Below are 23,302 nucleotides of genomic sequence, written 5' to 3'. Positions count from 1 at the left end.
ATTCTTGAAATTGGCTCAGACTCTTCGATGCCCAAAGGGGCAATGCTTTTGGATCAAATTTTGGAGGGACATAAAATTGGTGACAAATATCGACATCTGTCAAAGGGCCTCATCAACGAAATTTCCCTTCCACGCTTGCATGGCAATCCTCCACACTGCAAAGGAACTCTCACCTCCAAGGGGTCCATAATCGTGACACAAAAAAATTACTGCATTGTGTGAATTTTAACTTGTGCGTAGTAAAAGAGCATAACCAAGACCCAATTTTTCAGAAACCTTAGTCTCGCCAGATATGGATTAACTCACAAAATCTCGATCTTCGAGTTAAAGAGTGGAGAAATTTGACACTATTTAAACATTTCAGATATTCTGCATTTATGAATTCATCGATCTTCAGAAGTCTCAACTCCAAAACAAACAAGAAGCCAAAGTAATTAAAGCAATTCAGTAATCTGTCTCCACCGAAAATGTGTTCTTGGTTTCGAACTAGTTCAGAACAGACAGCCCTGTGTACACAATCAGATTTCCTTTCTGCGTGATTCCGTTCCACGTTATTTATTCAACAAGTCAAAGACACCAAGTAAAAGAAAACACTATTTACATCGCTCAAAGAAGAGAAGGAAAATAAAATCAATCCCAATAAAGCCATTTCACTAATTAAAAAATATTTACACGATCTTCTCTTCCCGAGAGAAGACTCGGTGTTGCTCAGAACTCATATTCTCAAAACTGGCAAGACGTTCCAAGTCTCTGTCTCTGCTTCTGACTCACGGTGACCTGTTTTCGCATGACCAATGCAGGGTAAAGAAGCTCCTGGAACTTCTCCAAAAACAGGCCCCATTCTTCCTCGCTCATGTCTGCTAGCTTCACAAAACTAACACTTGCTGGAATCTGCTCGGTCGCACTTCTATGGCCAAACGATGAACTATCAAGATAGCCATGATCGGGCTTAGGTCCTAAGACTTTTGGGAATTTTGGGTTCTTTTCACCTAAATCAGTATATTTCAGTGACATGGAAAGATTTAAAATAGATTGGCTTTCTGCTTGGGCTGAAATGCTAACCAATTCTCCGTCCTCATCTCCTTCATTTTCTTCTTCCTCCTTGATGCATTCCTCGAGTTTATAGAGGGAACTACGACCATTACCACTTCCAAATCCAAGATGAAATGGTGTTCCCGCCCCAAAGTCCTCTGAGGCCAGTTTTGTGGAGAAAGTGTGGCTGCCACCGTCTTCACAGTCTATGTCAAACTGAAACTCTCTCTCTTCAAAATTAGCTTTGGCTTTGGGAGGCAGCATCTCCTCGGCAATAAGCCTCCTTGCCTTGATGCATATAACCTCCAGCTCACTAGGTTCTTCCTCACCACTACAAAACTCCCTGCTCATCATTTCCCCAATCTCAGCCAGACACAGACCGTATATAGCAGCTTCCTTAAGGAAAATCGTACAAAGGAACAAGATACGCAAACAAGCCTCTCGAATCATGGGAAGCTCACCACGCAGCATTTCTATATCTCGAAGAGGATCAAAATTTTCAATGTATTCCAGTTCATCATCTGAAAATGGGATTGAAGCCTGAGGCCAATGAATCCACTCAAAATATGGATCTTCTAAACTCTCAGGCAAGCAGAGGCCATGATCAATAGGAACCAGCTCTACCTGACCAAACCCGCCAATGCTATCTAGCTTCCTAACTAAAAGATTACCTGCATGCCTATCCGTGTTAAAGATCCTAATGTCTAAAATACCAATTCGGTGCACAGCAGAAACCGGGAAACTTGAGGTTCCATGGTCACTGGCATCAAAATCATGAGGGATGAACTGTTGAAAAGAAGCAATCTTGCTGACAAGATTCTCGTTCCGATGCTTGTTTCCATTGACACCGTTGTTGATGTTGAAGATCGAGTGAGTAATCTTCACAAGTGCAGTGGCAGGAACATTTGCGAAATGATCATAGTCAAGAAGATATGCAGCCACTTCTCTGAAACCTGTTTCTCCAATCCGCACAGATGGTTTCAATCCCGGCTGTCCAAGAGCTTTGCCAACAAAGCCCTTAGGATTGTTAGGAGCAAATGGCTCTTCGTCTGTAGGCTTCACGATGGCCACACTATCACCTCTTTTATTTCTGAAATAATATGCTCCTCCAAGCCCACCACACACAGGGATTGGATCAACCCCTTTCTTCATTGCCTTGACAACTTCTTCAACAAGTTGCTTTGTCTTGGCAAACCGATTTGATTGTCCCAGTATCTCTATCGGTCCACTAAAATCTCTTGGTTGAATGTTCCTGCCACTGGGTGACAGACAAGGAGTTGATGAGCTTCTGTGCATCAAATTCCTTGTTAGTAAGAGTGGAGAATCCTTACGAATGGAACTAAGGTCGTTCTTAAGAACCATATCGCCAAACGTCAATGAACTTTCCTCGATAGGAAAATTCAGGGCAAGCTGCAACCTCCTTTTCACAGTATGGACATTGTCATTCCGGTCCAGTTCCATCCCCAGCACACAACCTGTCTCTGTCTGAACAAAAACACGTCTCCTTCCAGCCAGTTTCCCTTCCATCCCATTGTTTCCACGGTAATCCCCACTTCCAAGCGGACTCTTGAAAACTGCCACGGCCATTTGAGTTTGAACAGGACTATCCAACTTAGGAGGCATGAAAAGATGAGAAACACCGACTGTGATTCCTTTCACAGCAAGCAACCAAGATGGCGATGTCAGAGAGCTCTCCCCTGGCTCTCAATTGACCGCCAGACTCAGAAGCCGATTGCGATAGAACCACAAATTGAACAGATCTAGCAACAATCATCAATCAGTAACAAGATCTTAGCTACCACCTTCCCTTAATGTTAAACCAGAACAATTTGCAGCACCAACTTATCGCGAGGGGCAAAAAAATTAACGAATCACTACATCGAGAAAGTCATCTGAAATTTCAGGTGTCAAATCAAAATCTGTTCAGAGAAAAAGATCGAGCCAATCAGTCAACTTAAGGCATTTCAACCAAAACTACAATTTAACAAACAAACTAAGACTAAATCAATCATTCGAGAATTATTCACCAAGAAAACAGTCAGTGAGCAAATGTAAAATCACATTAATGTGCCGATCCTGCTAGATATAAAAGACTCGTTGCGCAAAAACTGTCCGAAAGCTTAGTTTAACTCTCTCTCAATACCTAGAGAAAACCACAAACATCCCACAACGTAAAGTCCCATAAAAGACGACAAATCCACTTATTCTTCAACATTATTGAATAATAATAAATGTTTAATAGCAAGTAACAAAATTCTAAATTTAAAAACCAGCTGATACGCGCAATACAGAGTAATTTATTGAACCTTATTTACCAAATCAATCAATTTCTCATTTCACCAAACACATATTATCGTTTTATGCACTCCTTCTCAGATAATAGATATCCTTGAAAACAGGAAAACTCGATCATATCAAAGTAAACTAAGGAAAAAAACTCAAAACACAGGTTAGCCCAGACATTTCACTTGAAAAACACTGAACTCAATAAGTAACATAAAAACAGAAAAATCAAAGTAACATCATGAAAATCAACTCACCGAGTGGCCAGATTTGAAAATTAATGGATTTTCCACGGTTTCCGTACAAAAATGTCGAGAAAATTTCCAGAAATCCGAAGGTCGGAATGGCAGAAACACCTGACCGGAGGTTTAATGACTAGGATTCATTCAGGACCCAAGCCACCAAAACCCTCTCTTCTCTCCGCGACGAGCTTTCTCTCTCTGTATCAATATGTGGAGATACGTGTATCTATCTTTCTTGGAACGTTCTCTTTCTCGACAGTAACCGAACTTATACGTTAATTGCGGTTAGTGTAAATCAACCCCGGGTTATGTATTAGGTGACTTCTGCGAGGACGTGTCTAGAATATGTGATAATAGCCGTCGGATTTGCTGGTCTTGCGAAGTGATCAGGGCCGTCACTGAAGTTTGGTGACGTGTCTTGATCAGCGAAGTTGGGTTTAATACTTTTAATTTTTATTATTTACGCCGAGAAGGAATGAGGGGCCGGTGTACTTTGGATAAGATATTTTTTATCTAGATATTTTTTTATCTCAAATATAAAAAAATTATCCATACGAGAGTTGATTATAAAAGCAAAAACTTGTGTGATACGGTCTCACGGGTCGTATTTTGTTAAACGGATCTTTTATTTAGATCATCCATGAAAAAATATTACTTTTTATTGTGAATAACGGTAGGGTTGATCCGTCTCATAGATAAAAATTTGTGAGATCGTCTCACACCTACTCAATTATAAAAATGTTTTCCGCATAAGATTAGTCATGTTAGATTTAGATAAACCATCATCCTCGTTATATCAAAACAAACGGATTCATGCAACAAATCATATTGTTACATTTTTGTTGCATACATATATACATATAATATACTATTATGTAATAGTTGAGGCCTTCCTAATAACCTTTTGTTGTATCAAATTATACCAAATTTTTTTCTCATTCTATCACAAAATTTAACTCATATATTCTTTGAGTTAAATTTCAAATTACTGAATTATCATATGTTTTTCTCCAACCTCCCTATCTTCCTTCTTCTCCGACTCTTCCTCGAATTTTCAGTTATTAATTATTATTAAATTATGTGTACATATTTTTAGCTATTATTTTACACAGACAACGCGTTTGTAGAGTTAATTAACTAGTATATATAAATTAGGGTTTAATGTTTAGGGTTTGAGATTTACGTACGAGTTTTTGGGTGGGTTATGTCTCTTTTGACGTCCTACCAGGCCCCACTTCATGGGTTAAAGGGTAAGATTGGGTTTGCGTGGGGCCAGGTTGTTTGGTATACCGTGTACTCAAGAAAAGCAACAAGAATTTCAATGGTCGAGGGTGTTTTTGGACTTTTTGCTTGGACTTTGGTTTACTTTTTATCAAATCAATAGTTTAGTGGAATGCGACGATTGATTTGCAATGATAAATTTTGAGGATCTTAATGCATGTACGGAGTTATGATTTACGTGTTACTGTCTAAAATAATATATTATTGATATTAAATATAAAAAATATGTATTTAAATATGTTTAGCTAGATTGACAAAATTCAAATGAAATTCAATATATATCAATCATTTTCAATTAATAATTATCGTAAATTTCAAATTCAAACCTAATCTCTTCCGGTAGACGACATATTATATATAAATAAATATACAACAATATCATAGTCAAATAAAGATAACACTCCCGTCTTTTTTTTGTCCACGACTCGGTTTGGATAAAGTTCATAGATAAAACATGCATACATGTCTCGATCACTAAGTCTGATTAAGATCGATGATTCAACTTTATTATTGTATTACAAAATAATTATATCGAAATAGCTTTTGTTTATTGCGATTTTGATAAATCAATAAATATCTGTAGTCTAATCCAATTCAAAGTTGATTGTCTCAAGTGTTATCTCGGTTGTAAGCGACGTTGCTCGCTTGTTGAGTAATTGCAAAATTTCATTCTTAGGATATTGTTCGATGATATATTTAAAAATAATATTTATCAATAAATGTATAATTTATGATTTTTCGGTAGATTCCATCGAAATAATATCTTAAAAGTAAAATCATGAATTAGCTCGGGCTTTGGCCTAAGTGGTCTCATCATCTTTATCCTGTAAGTGTCTCGAGTTCGAGCCTTCCCCACCCCATAGTTTAAGAAATATAAAAAAAAATTGTTTTTTACCTTGATATTTGATCAGGAACAAGAGGAAGTAATATTTAATTTAATTTTCAAATGTTTATTTCATGCGATATATAATTTTTGAAGTATCATATGATATATTTATTTAAATCAACCACACAATTACTATTACATGTATAACCCCATATTATGACGACAAAGAAGGGCCATTTTCTTTAATAATTCAATATTAGTATTTTTTAAAAATGCATCTTTGATAATTTTTTTGGCGTATTTTGGAACAATGTGCTTTTTTTTTTTTCCAATAGAAAACTGAAAGCACGAGTAATGACCCCCCAGAATTGTATTGTAAAATTAGATATATTTTATTTTACACAAAAAAGTAGATATTTTCAAAAAAGTAGATATTTTCCATTTTAAGTGCCATCATTGAAAGCTTAGTTATGTCGCAGATACATATTTAATTTCTGAATAGTTGAAAGGTATTTTAAAGTTTTGAAATATATTATGTTAAATCTAATAAAATAATAGAGTATTTTTGGGGAATAGTGAAGACTTGAGTTGAAAGTAATACTTGTTGAGAAAGCTATATTTTCATATGAAAAGTCTGGCATTAAAAGTGAGATTTTTGTATAACTCTGATCAAGAGGAAATTTGTTATAAGTTAATGTAGAATATCTTACACATCTTATCATTCCATGAATAAATAACTAGAGTATGAAATTTACAAAATATTATCGGATGGCTCATAAAACAGTTAAACACATAATGATAAGTCTGATTTTTGATATCAGATTAGAATTAAAACTTAAGTCTAACTTCACCTAAGAGGAGGAGGATTGTCAGACTTAATCCAATCGATATGCAATATCTAACAATATTTATTTTTTATTTTCTAGATAATATTTTTTAAAAATAACATTTCCAAACCTACCCTAAAAATATAAGGGTATGTGGTCTATATTATCATGAGTATCCATCCTACTCTAATTTGGGCACTTTTTCCTCGTCTTTCATGTTCGCTTTATCAATCTGATACGGCTTTAGATCATCTGATGTGGCTGAAAATACATTACTAAGTGTTGTTCTCTTTTTACACGAGGTGTTCACTTGATCATCTCGTTTCGTTTGACAATTTTTTAAATTTGACACTATGTGAGGTCCATCTCATGTAAAAAGTGCACAACATCAAATACTATATTTTCAGCCACGATAAAATATCCAAATCCATCTCATTCATGGTGCCCTCACTCGGTGAATAAACTTGATTCATTTAAACAAAATAATATAAATATATTAAATAAATAATTATTAATAATATTAACTTTTTAGCTGACTTCAAAATACATGAAACTCATAATTTTGTAGGCTGTCATTGTCTCAATTCATAAGTTCAAATTAATATTCGATATTTTTTCCTACCATTTTCTCGATCTACTAGAGATAACTATTGAATTATCCGTTGCATGAATGAGTTCTGTTTAAATTAATATAAAAATTAGCAAGTTAGTTGTTATTCTGAACCATGTCTATATATCATACGATATTCACGTAAGCACAAAATAATTCAAATAATCCATTAGGGAGGTGTGGCACGTAAGTGGGTTTGGTCGTGGTGCCCACAGATTTATATTCTCACTTTTTTCGTGCTATGGTTTTCAACTTCGAGATATTTTTACGCCCTATTATTCTGATTGAAGGGTTCCCATATAATTATATTCTACGACGACGACCTTCTCTTGTTATCATAGCTCATAATATATGATAAAGTCTAGCGGCAAAATATCTATTGTTTCAAACTCAAGAGAGTTCATGTGAAATCATCTTGTTGATATTTTTGTGAGACAATTTCTGACCTAACCCGAATTTTGAAAAATACTACTTTTATGTTTAATATATTATTTTTAATTCTAAAAGTATTAGTTTTAGTTATTTTATGAAGAAATGTTGTGTAATTTATGTTTATTTGAGCTAAAAATATCACTTTTATGTCAAAAGTATATCGTATAATATATCATGACTCGATTGAAAAATAATATTTTCATTGCAGTTATAGATCAATTGATCTATTCATCTCATGAATATAGATTCGTGATACTATTATTAAATCATATGTGAAGTTAAAGAAAACCGTGGAAATGTAATTTAGGTGGTGATTTGTTGAATTATATTTGAGGAATTTATTTTGTTTTTTTTTTTTTTGTTTTAAATATATGAGGACATGTTTATTTTTTTCATAATTATTTCACAATGGTACACTTTTTTTTCCCAAATCAAATACTTTAATTCAAACACAACCTAACAGATCGGATCGACAAATATGGACATATAAGATAACAAACTCGCGTAAGATTTGTTTTTTTTGCTAAAAATGCAATAAAAACCATTATTAAAAGCCACTTATATTCTGATTTCATCTGATCGGAAAATAAGTTGTCTTAGAGAGTGAAGCCGATCAAGAAAAGTGTGATACTCACATAAAATTAATAAAGTGAGTGCTGACACAAAGCTTATATATTCAAAGAAAAGTCTTTCACCAGATTGGCCCAATAGCTTTGGCCGGTTTACCCTAAGAATGGGCCTGAATATCAGATCCATTTCGCTTTAGGCAAAATATTCCTTATTTTAACCATATGAGTCAAATTTAAAATTTTATATTTAAAAAACATACGATTATATTAATCAATTTCGACTTAATTATTAAAAGATTATTAGTTCAAAATTGTATTTTAAGTTTTATTTTGTTATTTCATAATAAATTAAGGGGATGGAGTAAGTAAGGAAAAAATATGCCAATGTTGACATAAAAATGCATTTCCGTATGTATGTGGAGACAAGAACGCTGCCTAATGTCTCAAGTTATTTGTTTCCTGTTTTTAAATTTTAATAATAATTATCTCAATTATTCAATATTTAGATAAATGAAAATAAAAACATGAGAGTATCGGAAGAGGGAGAGTGGAAAATGAACCCAAACGATTGGAGAGATTTTCAAAGGCAGCTGGCTATGTTTGGGTATTGGGTATATACTTATGTGTTAAATTTGTAGGAAACGGTATCACGAGCCATATTTTGTAAGACAGATCTCTTATTTGGGTCATCCACGAAAAAATATTACTTTTTATGTTAAGAGTATTACTTTTTATTGTGAATATCGGTAGGATTGAATCGTCTCACAGATAAAGATTCGTGAGACCGTCTCACAAGAGAACCACTCTTAATTAAATATAGAACAATAGTTGTAACACCAAAATTTTCCGTTTTGGAATGAAATATCCTATTTGTGAGTTGTATATAACTCCAACTCCAACTCCAAAAAAATATATTAATTACATTATTTTACACTAATTTCTTATTACGATTAAGAATTTAGATAATAACACAAATTGAGTGTCGCGGCCTGATTTTAAATTATAATATTATCTCTATTTGAAAATAAAATAAAATAAGACTTTACAAACAAACAAGTGGGCAAAAGGAGCAGCTCATTTTCCCTAGAGACCACAAAACTGGTGTAGCAGTCAGTGACCGCTGCTTTTTGCTTTTGAAAGAGCCCAACATCTGAAGTTCAAAATGATCTCAATTTCACATTCAACAAAAGCTGCAATCTTTCCATGAATTCCTCTTTTTACGAACCCTTTAATTATTCGAGAATCACATATTTTCTAGCTGAGTGAGAACGCCGAATCTTCTTCTTAAAACAAAAGGAAAAAATGAAATCTGGAAAGGGTCATCCTCAGGAGGAGGAAGAAGATGTGTACGAAGATTTTGTCACACGGAAAGATGCCCCTACACCCACCAATAACACCAAAGGTGCGCACTATTTTTGAGTTGCTTTAAGCCTGAATCTTGATCCATCCCACCCTTTTTGTTGGGATTGCGTTGAGTGGTATCAGGGGGCGGACCGTTTTGTGGCGAACTCAATTGTATTGAGATTGATTGTTTCATGAGATCGTAATTTTGCGATTATATTGTTGTATGTATTCTGTGGCGGCAGATGGGAAAAACAGCGACAAGGTGAATGCTGTAAGGTCAAAGCACTCGGTTACGGAGCAGCGCCGCAGGAGCAAGATCAATGAGAGGTGAATAATTCTGTCCAAGCTCAAGCAATGTTTTGTAAAATGATGCACTCGTGTCCTCAGGAAGATAGTGTGAATGTGCAAAAGTTGTAGCTTTTTGTATCTTCAAGCTAGCACAATTTTGAATTTCGGTGTGTGTATTTATGATTGTCATCTTAAAGGATAATTTTATGGATAATAGATTTATTATCGATTTACTGATGCATGTTACTGAATTGTTGATTAAATCTCGTAAGCGACTGTAATTATAGGAATTTGTGGTGTATATTGTCAAATAATAGAGGTTGGTGAACTTGACTTTAACAATGAAATGTAACCGACTCAGTTCATGTGGAAAAATTATTTTCTTCGGTGAATAAGGTTATCATTGACATGCTTAATGATCTTGTGTAGGTTGGGAAGGTCCATGGAAGAATATTTCACCTTTATTCAACAAAACCAATAATTGTCTTCTAGTTGCCAATTTTGATGTTCAGTGTAGATAGTGTTGTGCTGATGCTGCTTTTCGATGACAATTTGTTCCAATAATATCGGATTTTTGCTGACGAGTAATATTTAGAAATATACGTGCCTTTGTGGGTTTAAAATTGAAAAATTACGAATGGAATGGTGTGTGTATTGGATTTTCTGCATTTTTATGCCATTCTCTTACCTATTATCAGATATAAAACAACCTTATTTTTAAGATCCCGTCTTTTGACTGCATAGTGATACTTTGAGAAGACGGTTTTTTATATTTCTCGTTCATGTGAGCTCCTTTATGCCAGTAAAAAAAATTTCTCGTGTAACCTAAGATTTCAGATATTGAGAGAGCTAATACCCAACAGCGATCAGAAGCGAGATACGGCCTCGTTTTTATTGGAGGTACAACATTTATAATTTCATTTACACAAGTTGGTTTATTAGGACCACCTGCTTTAGAATTTTGTTTTGCTGATTTTTGATTTTTCAAATGCAGGTGATTCAGTATGTACAATTTCTGCAGGAAAAGGTGCAGAAGTACGAAGGGCCGTTCCAACCTTGGAATTCGGAGCCGACGAAGCTGATGCCATGGGTAGTTTTCTATGTATACCTAACTAGAACAATCTAAAATGTTTGCATACATTGTTCTCCAATTGATGAACTCTTTTTAGCTAATACGTTAAGATATTGTGGGTGAAATTGATTGCCAAAGTCTGGACCTTTTCATTTGTTTTCTGATACCCTGGGTTTTTCCATCTTATAGAGGGGTAGTTAAAGTTCACCTTACCGATAATTTGGTTAGTTCCATGGTTTTGTTTGTAGCTAGAAAATTTGAAGGACTTTGTTTCTGGTGATGATTTAGATTGTAATTGAAGAACTCTCCTCAACCGAGAGTGATGCTGAGGTAATTGATGTGTCAAGTTGCAGTCTATTAAATGATTCCTGTCGCGTTATCTCAACAACTCGTTGAAATTTATGACCTTGTATATTCTCGTCTCTGCTTACGTAAATTGTTCTTTTGACTCTTGTGTGAGAACTAACATCATGCTACACAGACTTTTAGAAAGCACGTTTGGTTACTTTTTCCATCACTGAGCTAGGGCTTGGCTGTTTTTTTCGCCGTTCTTAGTAACCTTTCGATTCGATAAAAAAATTTGGTGGTAAATCAGCTCGCATTAAATTCTTCTAGCATTCTGCCCTTCCCACACTCATTTTTGCCTAGGGTTGAGTTTTACGGATGGCAGATAACCCCTTTTTTTGGTTTTCCCAGTCGATGTGTCAAAATGAGTTTGATTTCCCCTTTGCCGACGCTCATATTTCTTTATACCGACATTAATCATCCCTCAAGTGAGAAGCAAATCAGCTAAATTTTGTTAATCAAGAAGAAGGATGTTCAAATATAAGGAATATGTGTGTGTGTGTGTTTTTTTTTTTTTTTGTTTGGGGGTGGCGCCGATGTCTTAATATTACTTAGCTTTGTGTCTTGAAACATTCAGTCATCGCAAATGATACTCCTCATTTTGCTTTGGATAGAGAAACAGTCATTGGCTTTCTCAAAATTTTGTTGGTCAGACACAAGTTGTAAAGAATGGATCCAGCCCTAATTCAACTTACCCTGGGCGGTTTGATGAAAATTGTGTGGTCAGCCCCACAAGCATGCAACCTAGTCATCACCATCTTGAACCTGATCTCATAAGAGATGCCTCCTGTAGATCAATAGAACCAAAGTCTGAAGTTCCCAGCAAAGCAATGGGCATACCCATGCCTCTGCAGGCAAGTATGCCAGTTTCGAGTACAAACGATGGTGGAATCTCCCAGACGTTAAATATGACAACTTCTGATGCACAGCTACCCGAGTATTCTATGGCTGCTGATGCTGCTAACCATCAGGATGAGCTGACAGTAGAAGGGGGAACAATCAGCATTTCAAGTACTTACTCCCAAGGGTAATCAGCACTCTTACATTCTGTTGAACTGAACTTCTGTTTTTAATTTTCTTCTCTGCCCTGTTCAGGCTCATTTATATGATAAACTAAACAATTATAATATCTGCCCATCACACAATTTACTGATATATTCATTTAGCAACAAACCACCGATTGCGGAATCTCACTTAAGGTGGCTTCCCTCCATGAAACCCTTCTTTTCTGAACTTTTAACTGGTCTGAAATTCGATCACGTGTAGGTTACTGAATTCCTTGACACAAGCACTTAAGAGCACTGGTTTGGATTTGTCTCAAGCCAACATTTCAGTGCAGATCAATCTTGGACAACGATCAAATAGAGGATCAACTCCGGTGTTATCAACGACTAAGGTATGCACATTATCTTTCATAATTTAGTATTTCTAGTAATTTTTTTCTGCCCAAGGAATCCAGGATAGCGAGAGTCCAAACCTTTAGAACTGCAGCATGTTTCGAAATTGTGTGTAATAAATTGTGAAGTGCACTTTAGGATAATGATACTTCTGGAAACCAACCAAAAGGGTCGTTTCATGGTGCAACTTACAGTGAAGACTTTGATCAAGCTAAAAAAAGGATGAAGATATAACACTACCATCTTGACTTCAAAGTGTCGGTCCTTTTACATCGGGTTTCTGTCATCCATTGGTTTAGGCTTATAGTTGATTGTATATTATGTGTTTTTTTATATAATATTCGGGGTATTTTATGTTCATAATTCAACGGCTTCCTTCAATATGTGTGGTGGATAAATGCAGTTATTCAACCTTTATGGCTGTTGAAATTTAGAAGTTCGTCTTCTTTGTCGACTCAAGATAAATTGGAATTCTGAACTAAAATTTCAATGTATGATTCATAGTTTAGTTTTACTAAGGCTGCTGCCGGTTTTGTATCGAGTGTGATTTAGCAAGTCTCTGGATATTGACTAATTCTGCATATCATATTAGAACTTAAACCTTATTACTGTCCCTGTCAGATTCTGCCAAATTACCAAGTGCCTTGATGAAAGTAAGCGGTTATTAGTCTGAAAACTTGGTAAGTAAAATAAGATTATTATTTTTAATATCAAATCTTAAAATCTCTAACTGTATAGCCAAAAGTCGATTTTTTCATACCAAAAATCCCGACAACGTAACTAAACTTCTACAAGTTTCCTTTGGAAATGGAGTCATATCATTATTTTTATAAACGAGCACTCAGCATTCGACATAATTTCGGAGAAGCTCTAAAGAAGCAAACCGAGCTCAAAAACTACCCGGTATGTTGGCAAAGATTTCAACGTACAGCTTGCTGTAATATAACCTGCAAAGAAAGTAATGTTTCAGAATCTAAAACAGAGAATGCCTGATGTCCAGCACCTACGTTTACTAAAATGTCTCGTATCTGCTTTTGCCATTCTGACTGGACTACCATTCCATTCAGATTGCAATCAGTCATTAAAATAGATAAGTTTCAGTTAGTAGACTCGTGAAATCAATAAACATTCCGAAAGAAAAAAGATAAACAGCGTCCGAGAGAAACATAGAGTTTACATAGGAAAAGCAAAAGATCTAGCACTGGTGGCACTGCAATCAGAACGAAGGGATAGGCTCCCAGAATAGGCAATTGACCCTGAAAACGCAACGAGGCCGGATGCAGAAAAGTTCGACTCTCCCTCGTCATGTTGCATTTGGGTGGTAACTGATTCGTTGCCAGATTTCACGTGCTCGTGCTTAGTAAAAAGTCTCTCGATAACTTGGCTATCATTATTTTCAGAATCTTGATTCTTGTGAGTGCATTGAGTCTGGATAGTAGACGAGTTTCTGTCAACCACTGCATTTTTATGTTCGCCCATCTCCCTCGACTCAGCTGGCTGTTGCTTCACATTTTCAACTATCGCATCACTGTATGATGTGTTCCTTGCCTGAGCATCTTCATTTGATTTTGATTCTGCTAATGAATCAGCAGAATTTTCGGACACTGATTTTCTTGAAGGAATCTGCAGACGTTTGCAATTTATCTCAACTTAAAGGAAGAGTTCTTCAAGGGAAAGGAAGCATAAGAGATGATAGGAGACAGCAGCACGGATGCAAATTGATGAAAACTCAGTGAAACGAACCTCTTTGCGAGCTACAGATTTGTTGTTTTCGATGTCCAAAGAGTCCAGAAACAAATTGAGGACGCAATGTGCACTAAATTCTTGTATTGGACGTGTGCTAACTATGAAAGTTTCAGCTTCACCTTTCTTCATCGAGTCCTCTGCATTAGAATCCTTTGTTATACCCTCTGATACAGAACTTTTTGAGGGAGATCCAGAAGAAAATGATTCTGAATCTCCATCCTGACAGGTTAGACGATACAAGTACCCACTTTGGTCCTCCTTTCTCGAGGAATCTGTCATTCGACTGTCATGATCCTTCGGAAGAACATTCTCGGCCTTGGCATTCCAACGATCACTTCCACCATCTACAGGAAACGTTGAAGGAGGAACATCACCCATACCTTGTAACTGGCATGTTTCTTCTGTACTTCCGAAGGTGGCTTCAGATTCCATCTCCTTCAGAAATCTTTTACTCATACAATGTCGAGTTCCAATTCTCCTTCACGCTCTCGCATTATCTTCACCTGTAACACAACAAAGAATGTTCACAATCTAAATCAAATCCCGAAATGGAGTGAGTAGGATTGGTGGTCTATGCCCTTACGTGCCCACATACCTATTAAAAAATATAAATTATGAAACACTAATATACACAAATATATTATATATATGTATATGTATATATATAAATATATATGTAATAAACAATAGACTTTTAGGGTTGGGTCTTTTCCTCTGTGTGGAAGTAAAGTAGAAGAAGACTTGGAAAAGTCGCAACTTTTCAAACATCCCAAGACACCTTATAAGTTATAACTGCTGAAAACAACTTATTTAATTTCTTCCTCAAGGTTAGAAAAGAAAAAGGTCCGCATATCCTTTTGCATTCTACGTTCCCAATCACAATCTTTCAGATATAAAATAACACTAAAATATTAACAAACAAATGGTAATATTTGATTTTTATACGCAATGGGATTCCCCATAACCTAACTTTCTCCAAGATTTTAATAAAGTATATACCACAATCCTTCAATTCTGACAGCTTTGGTTATTTCGGATCTTTTTTTTAAAAGAAAAAGTTAAAATGCTCAAACGAACGTACAATCATCAAGATAATTGCCACTGTAACTTTGAAACATACAAATATAATAGTAGTAAAAAAGAAGTGATGATAATTAATTAACTCCACTTTCTACCAGCTTGATAATTAGTAGCCCAAAGAAGAATCTCGATCAATTCACGAGGATTCCAAGAAAAGTTTGCACAAACAGCGTTGTTGTTCAAATATGATCTAAGACTTACCAATATTCTTAAATAATATTGGTTTGATATCAAATTAAAATAATATGTTTGTTGTTAATTATCTTGAAGAAACATTATATAACATTTATTAATAATCTAGTTAAATTAATTTGATTTGTTTTTGGTTGAAAGATTTATTGAGATCTGACAAAATTATAGATTGTGTGAATTAGTATCAACCGTCATATTTAATAATAAAATTTGTGCAATTTTTATTATTTTATGTTGCATTAACGTTTCAAATTTCATGTTATTTTGCACTATATTTTTTTTAAAAAAAAAAAAACCTTTGACTATATTTATTGTTTATCAAATAAGACGAGTGAAGAATTTTTTCTACAATAAACTCAAAATAATTTCACATTTCATTCATCCATTTACAAACTTATTAAATAGACAAAAACTTGTGTGAAACGGTCTCATGGCTCGTATTTTGTGAGACATATTTCTTATTTGTATCATCCATGAAAAATATTACTTTTTATGCTAAGAGTATTACTTTTTATTGTGAATATCGGAAGGGTTGACTCGTATCACAGATAAAGATTCGTGAAACTGTCTCACAAAAGACCTACTCAAATATCTAATATTTTAATAATCTATTATATCATATATGTATTGATCTCTCGAACCATTTCATCGTACCTGAAGTACGATAAAGGATTTATATCAAACATGATACATGATTTGTGGAGAAAATTTACAACCACCCAAATTATATTTTCATTGTAACTTAACATAGATTTATTAAAGATTCAGAAGATTACTGACCATTGGTGAAAAATGATGTGTTTGATAATATTTGGATTTTTATTCCAATGACAATATTCATTCAATATAGTACGTTATTAAAAATAAATTGTTTTATAAGAGTTCTAATACTCCAGAAGAGTTAATATGCATTTTCCCGAAGAAAAAATAACAAATTTATTGTTAAGAATGAATGATGTTTTCGTGTATCACAGAAAAATATAATATCGTGATAATTGGTCCGGTTCAGCAAATATCAAAATAAAATTGGCTGGTATACAAATCCAATTTCTCAAAAACAATATCATATCAATGTCAATATGATAAAATAGATGTGACAATAAACTAAGAGTTTATCATTTTGAATTTTGCTAACATTGTAAACCTGAAGTTTATTGATATCGTAAACAAATGTTTAAGGATGTTATATAGTTAACTATTTTGATATTACATACCAGAAGTTTTTATATCAATAAAAGTTCATCGATACAAATATTTCTATTTTTTGACATAATTGATTGATTTGAGCATCCCAATTGTATCAAATATAACAATTATCGATAGTGCATAAAAATATTGATCAAGGAATTAGAAGTTCTTGAACGGATCGATAAGAAGATTCTTGAATAAATTAACTATAAAATTAAAAATTTTAAGAATTCTTATATATTGAATTGTTAAATGTAGTATCACTATCAATTGTTCATATTGAGACTAAATCTCTATATTTTCTAAAATGAAAAAAGAATTATTAATTTGGCTCCACGACTCGCAGCCTAATGTTATGAATATATTTACTAAGAATAGTAATTTCTATAATACATGATTAGTAAAAATAGTTTGGTTTTTATCAAATGCCTCCAATCAACTATTAAATCATTGATTCTGAAAATAAAACCATATTTTGAGAATGTGATATGTTGTCGCAACAAATATCATACACATTATGTCAACTAGTTATTGTTGATATTGGGTTGATAAAGTTTATTATTAAAATTATTGATTGTACGAAAAAATACACTATTGAGTTTCTGGGATAGATTGAAAATATGCTGGAATTTATGTTTAAGTATCTTGAATCAATAACAATGAGATTTTTATGACGCAATATCAATTGTTATTTTAGTAAAATAATGTTTTCCAACATTGTGGGGATGAACATGGAAACTAAATGTATATCAATGAAAATATATTTTGTTTTTCGATCAATTTTTATGAAATATAAAGTGAACTCGATGTTCAAAATTTAGTTTTCATATACGTTCTTTGATATAATGTGTTAATAGGTAAGATATATATTTAGCTCTAGTAATTGTTTCAGTTGAACAATTTATGTTTTCGTCTGAAGCACTATAAATCTAATTAGTTTTTAAAAATAAAAACCAATAACATCTTCAAATGAAATTATATAATATATCATATATCAAAATTAAGGAGAATGATCTTCCTGGATAGATTATGACATAAATAATAGTAAAACCTTAAAATAAGTTTAGATATGTGAAACATAAATAAATCGATATCATGCAATATCAAATCATATTTTACTTTCAAGTAAATCTAAAATACGCCAGAAATATGGTTGACCAATAAATTCAAATGATTTTGTAACGTGAAAATTTAAAAACTCCAGAAGAAGTGATTTTAGATGATATAGTAAAAGAGATTGGTAAATCAAAATTATGTAATTCTTGAAGAAAAATTATTTGTTTTCTAAAAACTATGAGATCAAGGTAATATAGTTATCTATAATTATTTTAATCTTAATATATCTTTTGTCAGTATGAAAAATAATAAATATATAAAACTACACTTTGTAGATATTGACATATGATAGTGTGGTTTAACCTCAACCTAAAACTTCTCAAAAGGACCGAAGTCGATTATGAGAAATTTTTTTACTTGTCATGGATGTGTTGACTACACAATGATATACACATAAAATTCATAATAATTTGAAGTATCAAATAAAATTATATTATACTTCCAAAATTATATTTTTAATATAAAGACAAAATTCATTATGAGAATTAAGATTATCCAGAGACATGTAATTTATTCTCATTAGTATATACTCGTAAAGAGTTTACTAAATTGTCAAGTAATTAAAATACAAAAGTAAGATGAAAGATTTGGAAAAAATGAAATTTTCTTTTGAATCATGAATTCGATTTTTCGAATGAATATATGTTAATTGATGATCATAACACAAAACAAAAAAAAAACTTTTATATGGATATGCTACTTCCATATATGGTTGTCTGATAATGATCAAAAAAATCTTTGGCCCCGATGTATCATATATAAGCATCAACTAAATATAGTGTGACCGTTCTTTTCATAAGAGCATCACCGATATTAAATTTAGAGAAATTAGCACCCAAAATTGGACGACAACTTAAAAATTTGGAACGATGCTGCACTTTCTCCTTCAATCAAGTTTTTCTCACTATATTTTATTGTTAAGGTTTTAGCGAGACATCACCCGACTCTTCATGAAGTTTTCAAGCAAACATCTTGCCAAATTGTCATGTAGATATTCATATGAGATAAAGTGTTATGATATGACTATGAATATAGATGATTTATATAGGTAGATTTCTATGAAGACTGACATCTCATTTTTTCTATCTAAAGATTTGTACTATCATTGTATCCTACAAAGAGGAGTTTTCAGTTACTAATAAGTTATTTCGAGTCATTCTCTGAACTCACATTTTTCTCATCTCCTCTATTTTCGTATTAAAATTATAACAACTTAAACAAATTGTGTCATTAACACATAAAGTAATTAAACGCATTAATTATACGCACAATTTGTGGTTCTTTTTTCTACCAAATGAAGAAAAACATATAAGTAAACTGAATATTTTGATTATCATTTTATGAAATACCACTTAAAATAGAGGAACGTATATATTAGATCAATGTGTATATTCAACTATATATGCATTTTATGTGTAGTATTAAATTTGACCAAGCTCTATCAATTTATGAGTAACAAATCAATTAATTAGGGATTTAATGCATCGATATATCCCGGAATGGTCGGTAAATTTCACTGATTTTTTTATCACAAAAAGTATATTTAACCAATTATTAGTATGGAGCATTGTTGCTGTAAAGATTTTTTATGAAAATAAGATTTTGCACAAATCTATCGTAACAAGCAAGCAACATTGTCTTCACATTTTATTATATACTTTGTTTAACTAAAAGGGTTTTTCATACATATAATGCTATAGACAAATAAATCATATTAAATCCACCCCAATACAAAATATACAGACATTTATATCAGATACTAAAGAAGAGCAACAAATCATATGAACAAGATTTATAAAAATGAAGGGTTTCCTAAATTCTCTTAAACACACAAAAGTTTGCCATGTTCTATGACTTTTTTTTTTCCTTTTCTGAAATAGCCCTTGCCCCTTTGCCACACATTTTGTCATTTTCCATCACTTGTGAATTTAAGGGTTTCTTTTGTTTTCTTCATATTAATTTCTAAATTAAATGTTATCGTTGCACCACAATTAATTAACCTCAGTCGCACCTCTGTTCTCTTTGCCTAAATATTTAGCACAAAATGTTTCGGGCTTGCCAAAACCTTGGCATTAGGTGATTTATTGGCGACCGGTAAAAGTTTTTCCTAAGGTCCAACGTTGATCAAACAATTATGTGGGTGTCCCTAAACCTTACATATTAATAACTGATCTTAAAGTGGTCAAATTTGTCGTTATTTGCGAGGGACCCTAGAGAAACTATAATCTAATTCAAATGTTAAAAGATATTTAAATTTTAACATGTACAATGAAAATCAAACCATACCACCTTTCTAAAAGAGATAGGTGCACAATATTCACTATCCCATCTGAAACCTACCATGTTTGCTCTGGACCCTATACCAGGCTGGACCATGTTCTGATCAAATTATCATACCATAGTGATGGCATGGTATAACACATTACAAAAACTAATCCACACTTGTTTCCACAATCTTGACCATCCTACCAATCACATAGTCCAAGAACGAATAGAGATACTCAACATCTCCAATCACACACCCCTATACACACACACAACACACACACACACATGTATATATATATATATATATATATGATATACCAAATTGTACTATAGTATAGTCTATTCTGATTCATCAATTCGCCAATAAACTATCTGAATCTGCCACGTGAAAGCCGACCCCCTTCATTTTATTGATATAGATTTATCTATCAACCATCCCCACAACGAATAAAAAAATTTAAAAGTAGTACTTATAAAAACTTCAAGAACTGTGAGTCTTCACTCTCCTCCAAACAACATTCATCAAATGCAATGGATGGTTGTACAGATAAAGATTTTCCAGGATTCCAATCCCTGACTCCGACTCAAGATTTTGGGATCAGTCGAAATCAGCCTTTGAGTCGATTACAAAAACGAGCCCCTCGACCCCTGCAGATAAAGCCAGGCGACTATTCTATCCAGTGTAAAAGTACAACAATTTCTGTTGTGGGTACAGTTGAAGAATCATCGTCAACAATAACGACAACAACTACAACAACTACAACTGCATCTTATTTTGGTAGCAACGATCCGATCCCTCTTCTTTCTCCACTCGTGTTGCCGTCAATGCTTGAATCTCCAGCCATCCATCAAGAAAATGTAGCCAAGTCTCATTGATGTGTGATTTAAAGAATTTGGTAACTACTCTACCATGTACATTACCAAAATTTTCATCTCGTTATTATTGATAATAGTCGAAAACAGCTTTTTGTAATGTGTCTCCTCCTGAAGTCTAGCTTCTCCTTCCCTGTTGCGTGAATCATCATTTGGAAATTCGAAGAACTTTTTTTTTTTTCTTTTGGTTTGAAACAAAATGATGCAAGGCGCATTGACGACTTTTTATGACCAGTAAGTTTAATCTATAAGCTTCTTCCATTTAACAAATATGTGAGGAAAGTAAGGCAAAAATGGAGTACTTCAACTGTTTGATTAAAAAATCTGCTCAACTATTTTTACTTGCGTATTATTATTTTTGTGATGAACGGTTTACGGACGGCGATTTTTATATATATTCACCTTTTTTATGGTAGTTTCTGAGGAATTTCAAAAAAATGTCCTATACATTTGAGAAGAAGTTACCCAATTCACCAGCTATCACATGGGATACATACACACTATTTTGTATGCTATCAATTTGATTGAAAAACTTAAAGAATTATTTGATTAATTGGTTTCTAATTTCAAACAAAGGATTATATTGTAATCTAAGCAAGTAACATTCGATATATATCTTCAATTTTTAAAAATTATAGAAAGACTTGTTTTTTATTAAGAAAAAGCAGTTCTTCAACAAGTAAATAGCACTCTAATTTCCTCAAGAAACCGATCGAAAAAAGAAAAACAACACTTCGATTGAATACCTTTGTGATAACGTAATTAGTCAGAGTGAGAGCGTTGATTCGCAAAATACCCTTCGGGATTAGTCTCAAACGTCTGTCTGCGGATCCTGCGGATCATCCTCCCCCCACCACAGCAGCAACAACGGCAGATACCAACTACCACCACAAGGACAAAGGCGGCGCTGAGGAATGGCGTGGCGGTGTGGATCTTCTCGCTGCTTGTTTGGATCCAATGATTAGCCGTGGCTAATTCAGTGCTTAAATTGTCAATTGCAGGTACAGTTTCTTTCAACTTCTCTGCCACAAACTTCACCACTTCGTCGATGCCCATTTCTTAGGGTGTCCGCAACGCCGACTCGAGTTTTGTGTGCAGACTCTGACGTTGTAAATAGAAGCCGTAGCTGGCATCTAATTTTTGACGCCAGCTCTAACTTCATTTATTTAATTATAATTATTTTTTTATATAAAAAAAAATGTGTAGCGGACAAGGTGTGCACGCACGCACCCAACGGGATCAACGCTGACGGAGAATGGTTTTTTTTTTTTTTTTTTTTCTTTCTATAAATATAATATGAATCCCCCATTTTCAACTTATCCACCATTTTCGAATAAAAATATACCAGTCTAGCATCCCATACGAGTGTGCCCCCTGTTTAATACCCGAGCTACCCCTTCAAGTTTTCTTGCCTTCTTCACTACTTCGGTAATTCTCTCTTCCACACAAGTACTCTATTCCATTCGACCAAACCTAGCCTCGGATTTTACTAAGAGGAAATGAAGAGTAACCAGTGGCGGCGTTGGCCGACCAGCGGCTCGACATGATAAATAATTATGGATAATGATAATTTCTTATTCGTAATTTTTTTTTTTTTGAAAAAAGAGAGGGAATGAATGAACGTGGTATTTCATGTAATCATATGTATCTGACTATATATAATGATTTAACAGCTGATTGCTCTCGTATGCTATCAATTTGATTACAAAACTTAATGAATCATTTGATTTAAATCTAATTTATATTTTAAATTCTATATAAAAAAAATATATGTATAACAGATACTTTTTTTTTATTATTATTACAAAAGGAAGTTAAATAAAACTCGAATTTCCCACAACACTTTATTTGATGAATACCAAAATACCTTTGTAATAACACCAATTACTCAAAGTGAGAGCGGAGATTATTAAAATACCCTTTGGGATTTCTCTCAAACGCTTGTCTGGGCATCCCACGATTCCTCCATGAGGCCCTCGCCTCACGACCAGGACGGCTGTGGATGCAGCAGCAGCCCCAGAAACAAACTACCACCAGAAGAATGGCGGTGGGGCTGAGGATCGGCATGGCGGTTTGGATCCAATTATCATTAGCCATGGCTAACTCAGGGCCGAAGTTGTCAATTGCAGGTACAGTTTCTTTCAACTTCTCTACCACAAATTTCATCACTTGGTCGATATTGCTCATTTCTTAGTGTATGGTGTTGATATGACTAATTTTAGCGTGGGAGGCTATATATTATTATATAGAATGTGAAAAAAACAAGGTCGGTGAAACTTCGACGTTTCAGG

General features: G+C 33.8%; 3 protein-coding genes and 1 long non-coding RNA gene across 6 annotated transcripts; 1 reads left to right on the top strand and 3 right to left on the bottom strand.

Moving 5' to 3' along the window:
• Nucleotides 1-350: 350 nt before the first annotated feature.
• LOC142552651 (phosphatidylinositol 4-kinase gamma 5-like) lies at nucleotides 351-3,835 on the bottom strand. Of its 2 annotated transcripts, none has more exons than XM_075662401.1 (2): nucleotides 3,573-3,835; nucleotides 351-2,951 (listed from the first exon to the last, which is right to left on the bottom strand). In XM_075662401.1, the coding sequence occupies exon 2, from the start codon at nucleotides 2,653-2,655 to the stop codon at nucleotides 724-726; it is 1,932 nt and encodes a 643-aa protein (XP_075518516.1). In that variant the 5' UTR covers nucleotides 2,656-2,951; nucleotides 3,573-3,835; the 3' UTR covers nucleotides 351-723. The 2 variants fall into 2 exon arrangements, with proteins under 2 accessions (XP_075518516.1, XP_075518517.1); XM_075662402.1 differs by having other exon boundaries at nucleotides 351-2,924.
• A 5,319-nt stretch (nucleotides 3,836-9,154) lies between these two features.
• Nucleotides 9,155-13,062, top strand: LOC142552649 (transcription factor BIM2-like). 2 transcript variants are annotated; one of them, XM_075662398.1, is made up of 7 exons: nucleotides 9,155-9,504; nucleotides 9,689-9,773; nucleotides 10,565-10,634; nucleotides 10,729-10,824; nucleotides 11,805-12,178; nucleotides 12,418-12,547; nucleotides 12,687-13,062. In XM_075662398.1, the coding sequence occupies exons 1-7, from the start codon at nucleotides 9,405-9,407 to the stop codon at nucleotides 12,780-12,782; spliced, it is 951 nt and encodes a 316-aa protein (XP_075518513.1). In that variant the 5' UTR covers nucleotides 9,155-9,404; the 3' UTR covers nucleotides 12,783-13,062. The 2 variants fall into 2 exon arrangements, with proteins under 2 accessions (XP_075518513.1, XP_075518512.1); XM_075662397.1 differs by having other exon boundaries at nucleotides 11,766-12,178.
• Nucleotides 13,063-13,150: 88 nt separating this feature from the next.
• Nucleotides 13,151-14,861, bottom strand: LOC142552650 (uncharacterized). Its single transcript, XM_075662400.1, has 2 exons — nucleotides 14,292-14,861; nucleotides 13,151-14,171 (listed from the first exon to the last, which is right to left on the bottom strand). The coding sequence occupies exons 1-2, from the start codon at nucleotides 14,748-14,750 to the stop codon at nucleotides 13,722-13,724; spliced, it is 909 nt and encodes a 302-aa protein (XP_075518515.1). The 5' UTR covers nucleotides 14,751-14,861; the 3' UTR covers nucleotides 13,151-13,721.
• Nucleotides 14,862-20,615: 5,754 nt separating this feature from the next.
• Nucleotides 20,616-22,243, bottom strand: LOC142552648 (uncharacterized). Its single transcript, XR_012821852.1, has 2 exons — nucleotides 21,758-22,243; nucleotides 20,616-21,144 (listed from the first exon to the last, which is right to left on the bottom strand). It is a non-coding gene; the product is annotated as an uncharacterized LOC142552648 (long non-coding RNA).
• Between the last annotated feature and the right edge of the window lie 1,059 nt (nucleotides 22,244-23,302).

This window comes from Primulina tabacum, chromosome 8 (assembly GCF_025594145.1).
Source record: "Primulina tabacum isolate GXHZ01 chromosome 8, ASM2559414v2, whole genome shotgun sequence".
Lineage (NCBI taxonomy): Eukaryota > Viridiplantae > Streptophyta > Magnoliopsida > Lamiales > Gesneriaceae > Primulina > Primulina tabacum.
Note: the sequence above shows the minus strand (reverse complement) of the source record. Positions and strands in the feature narration are given on the sequence as shown.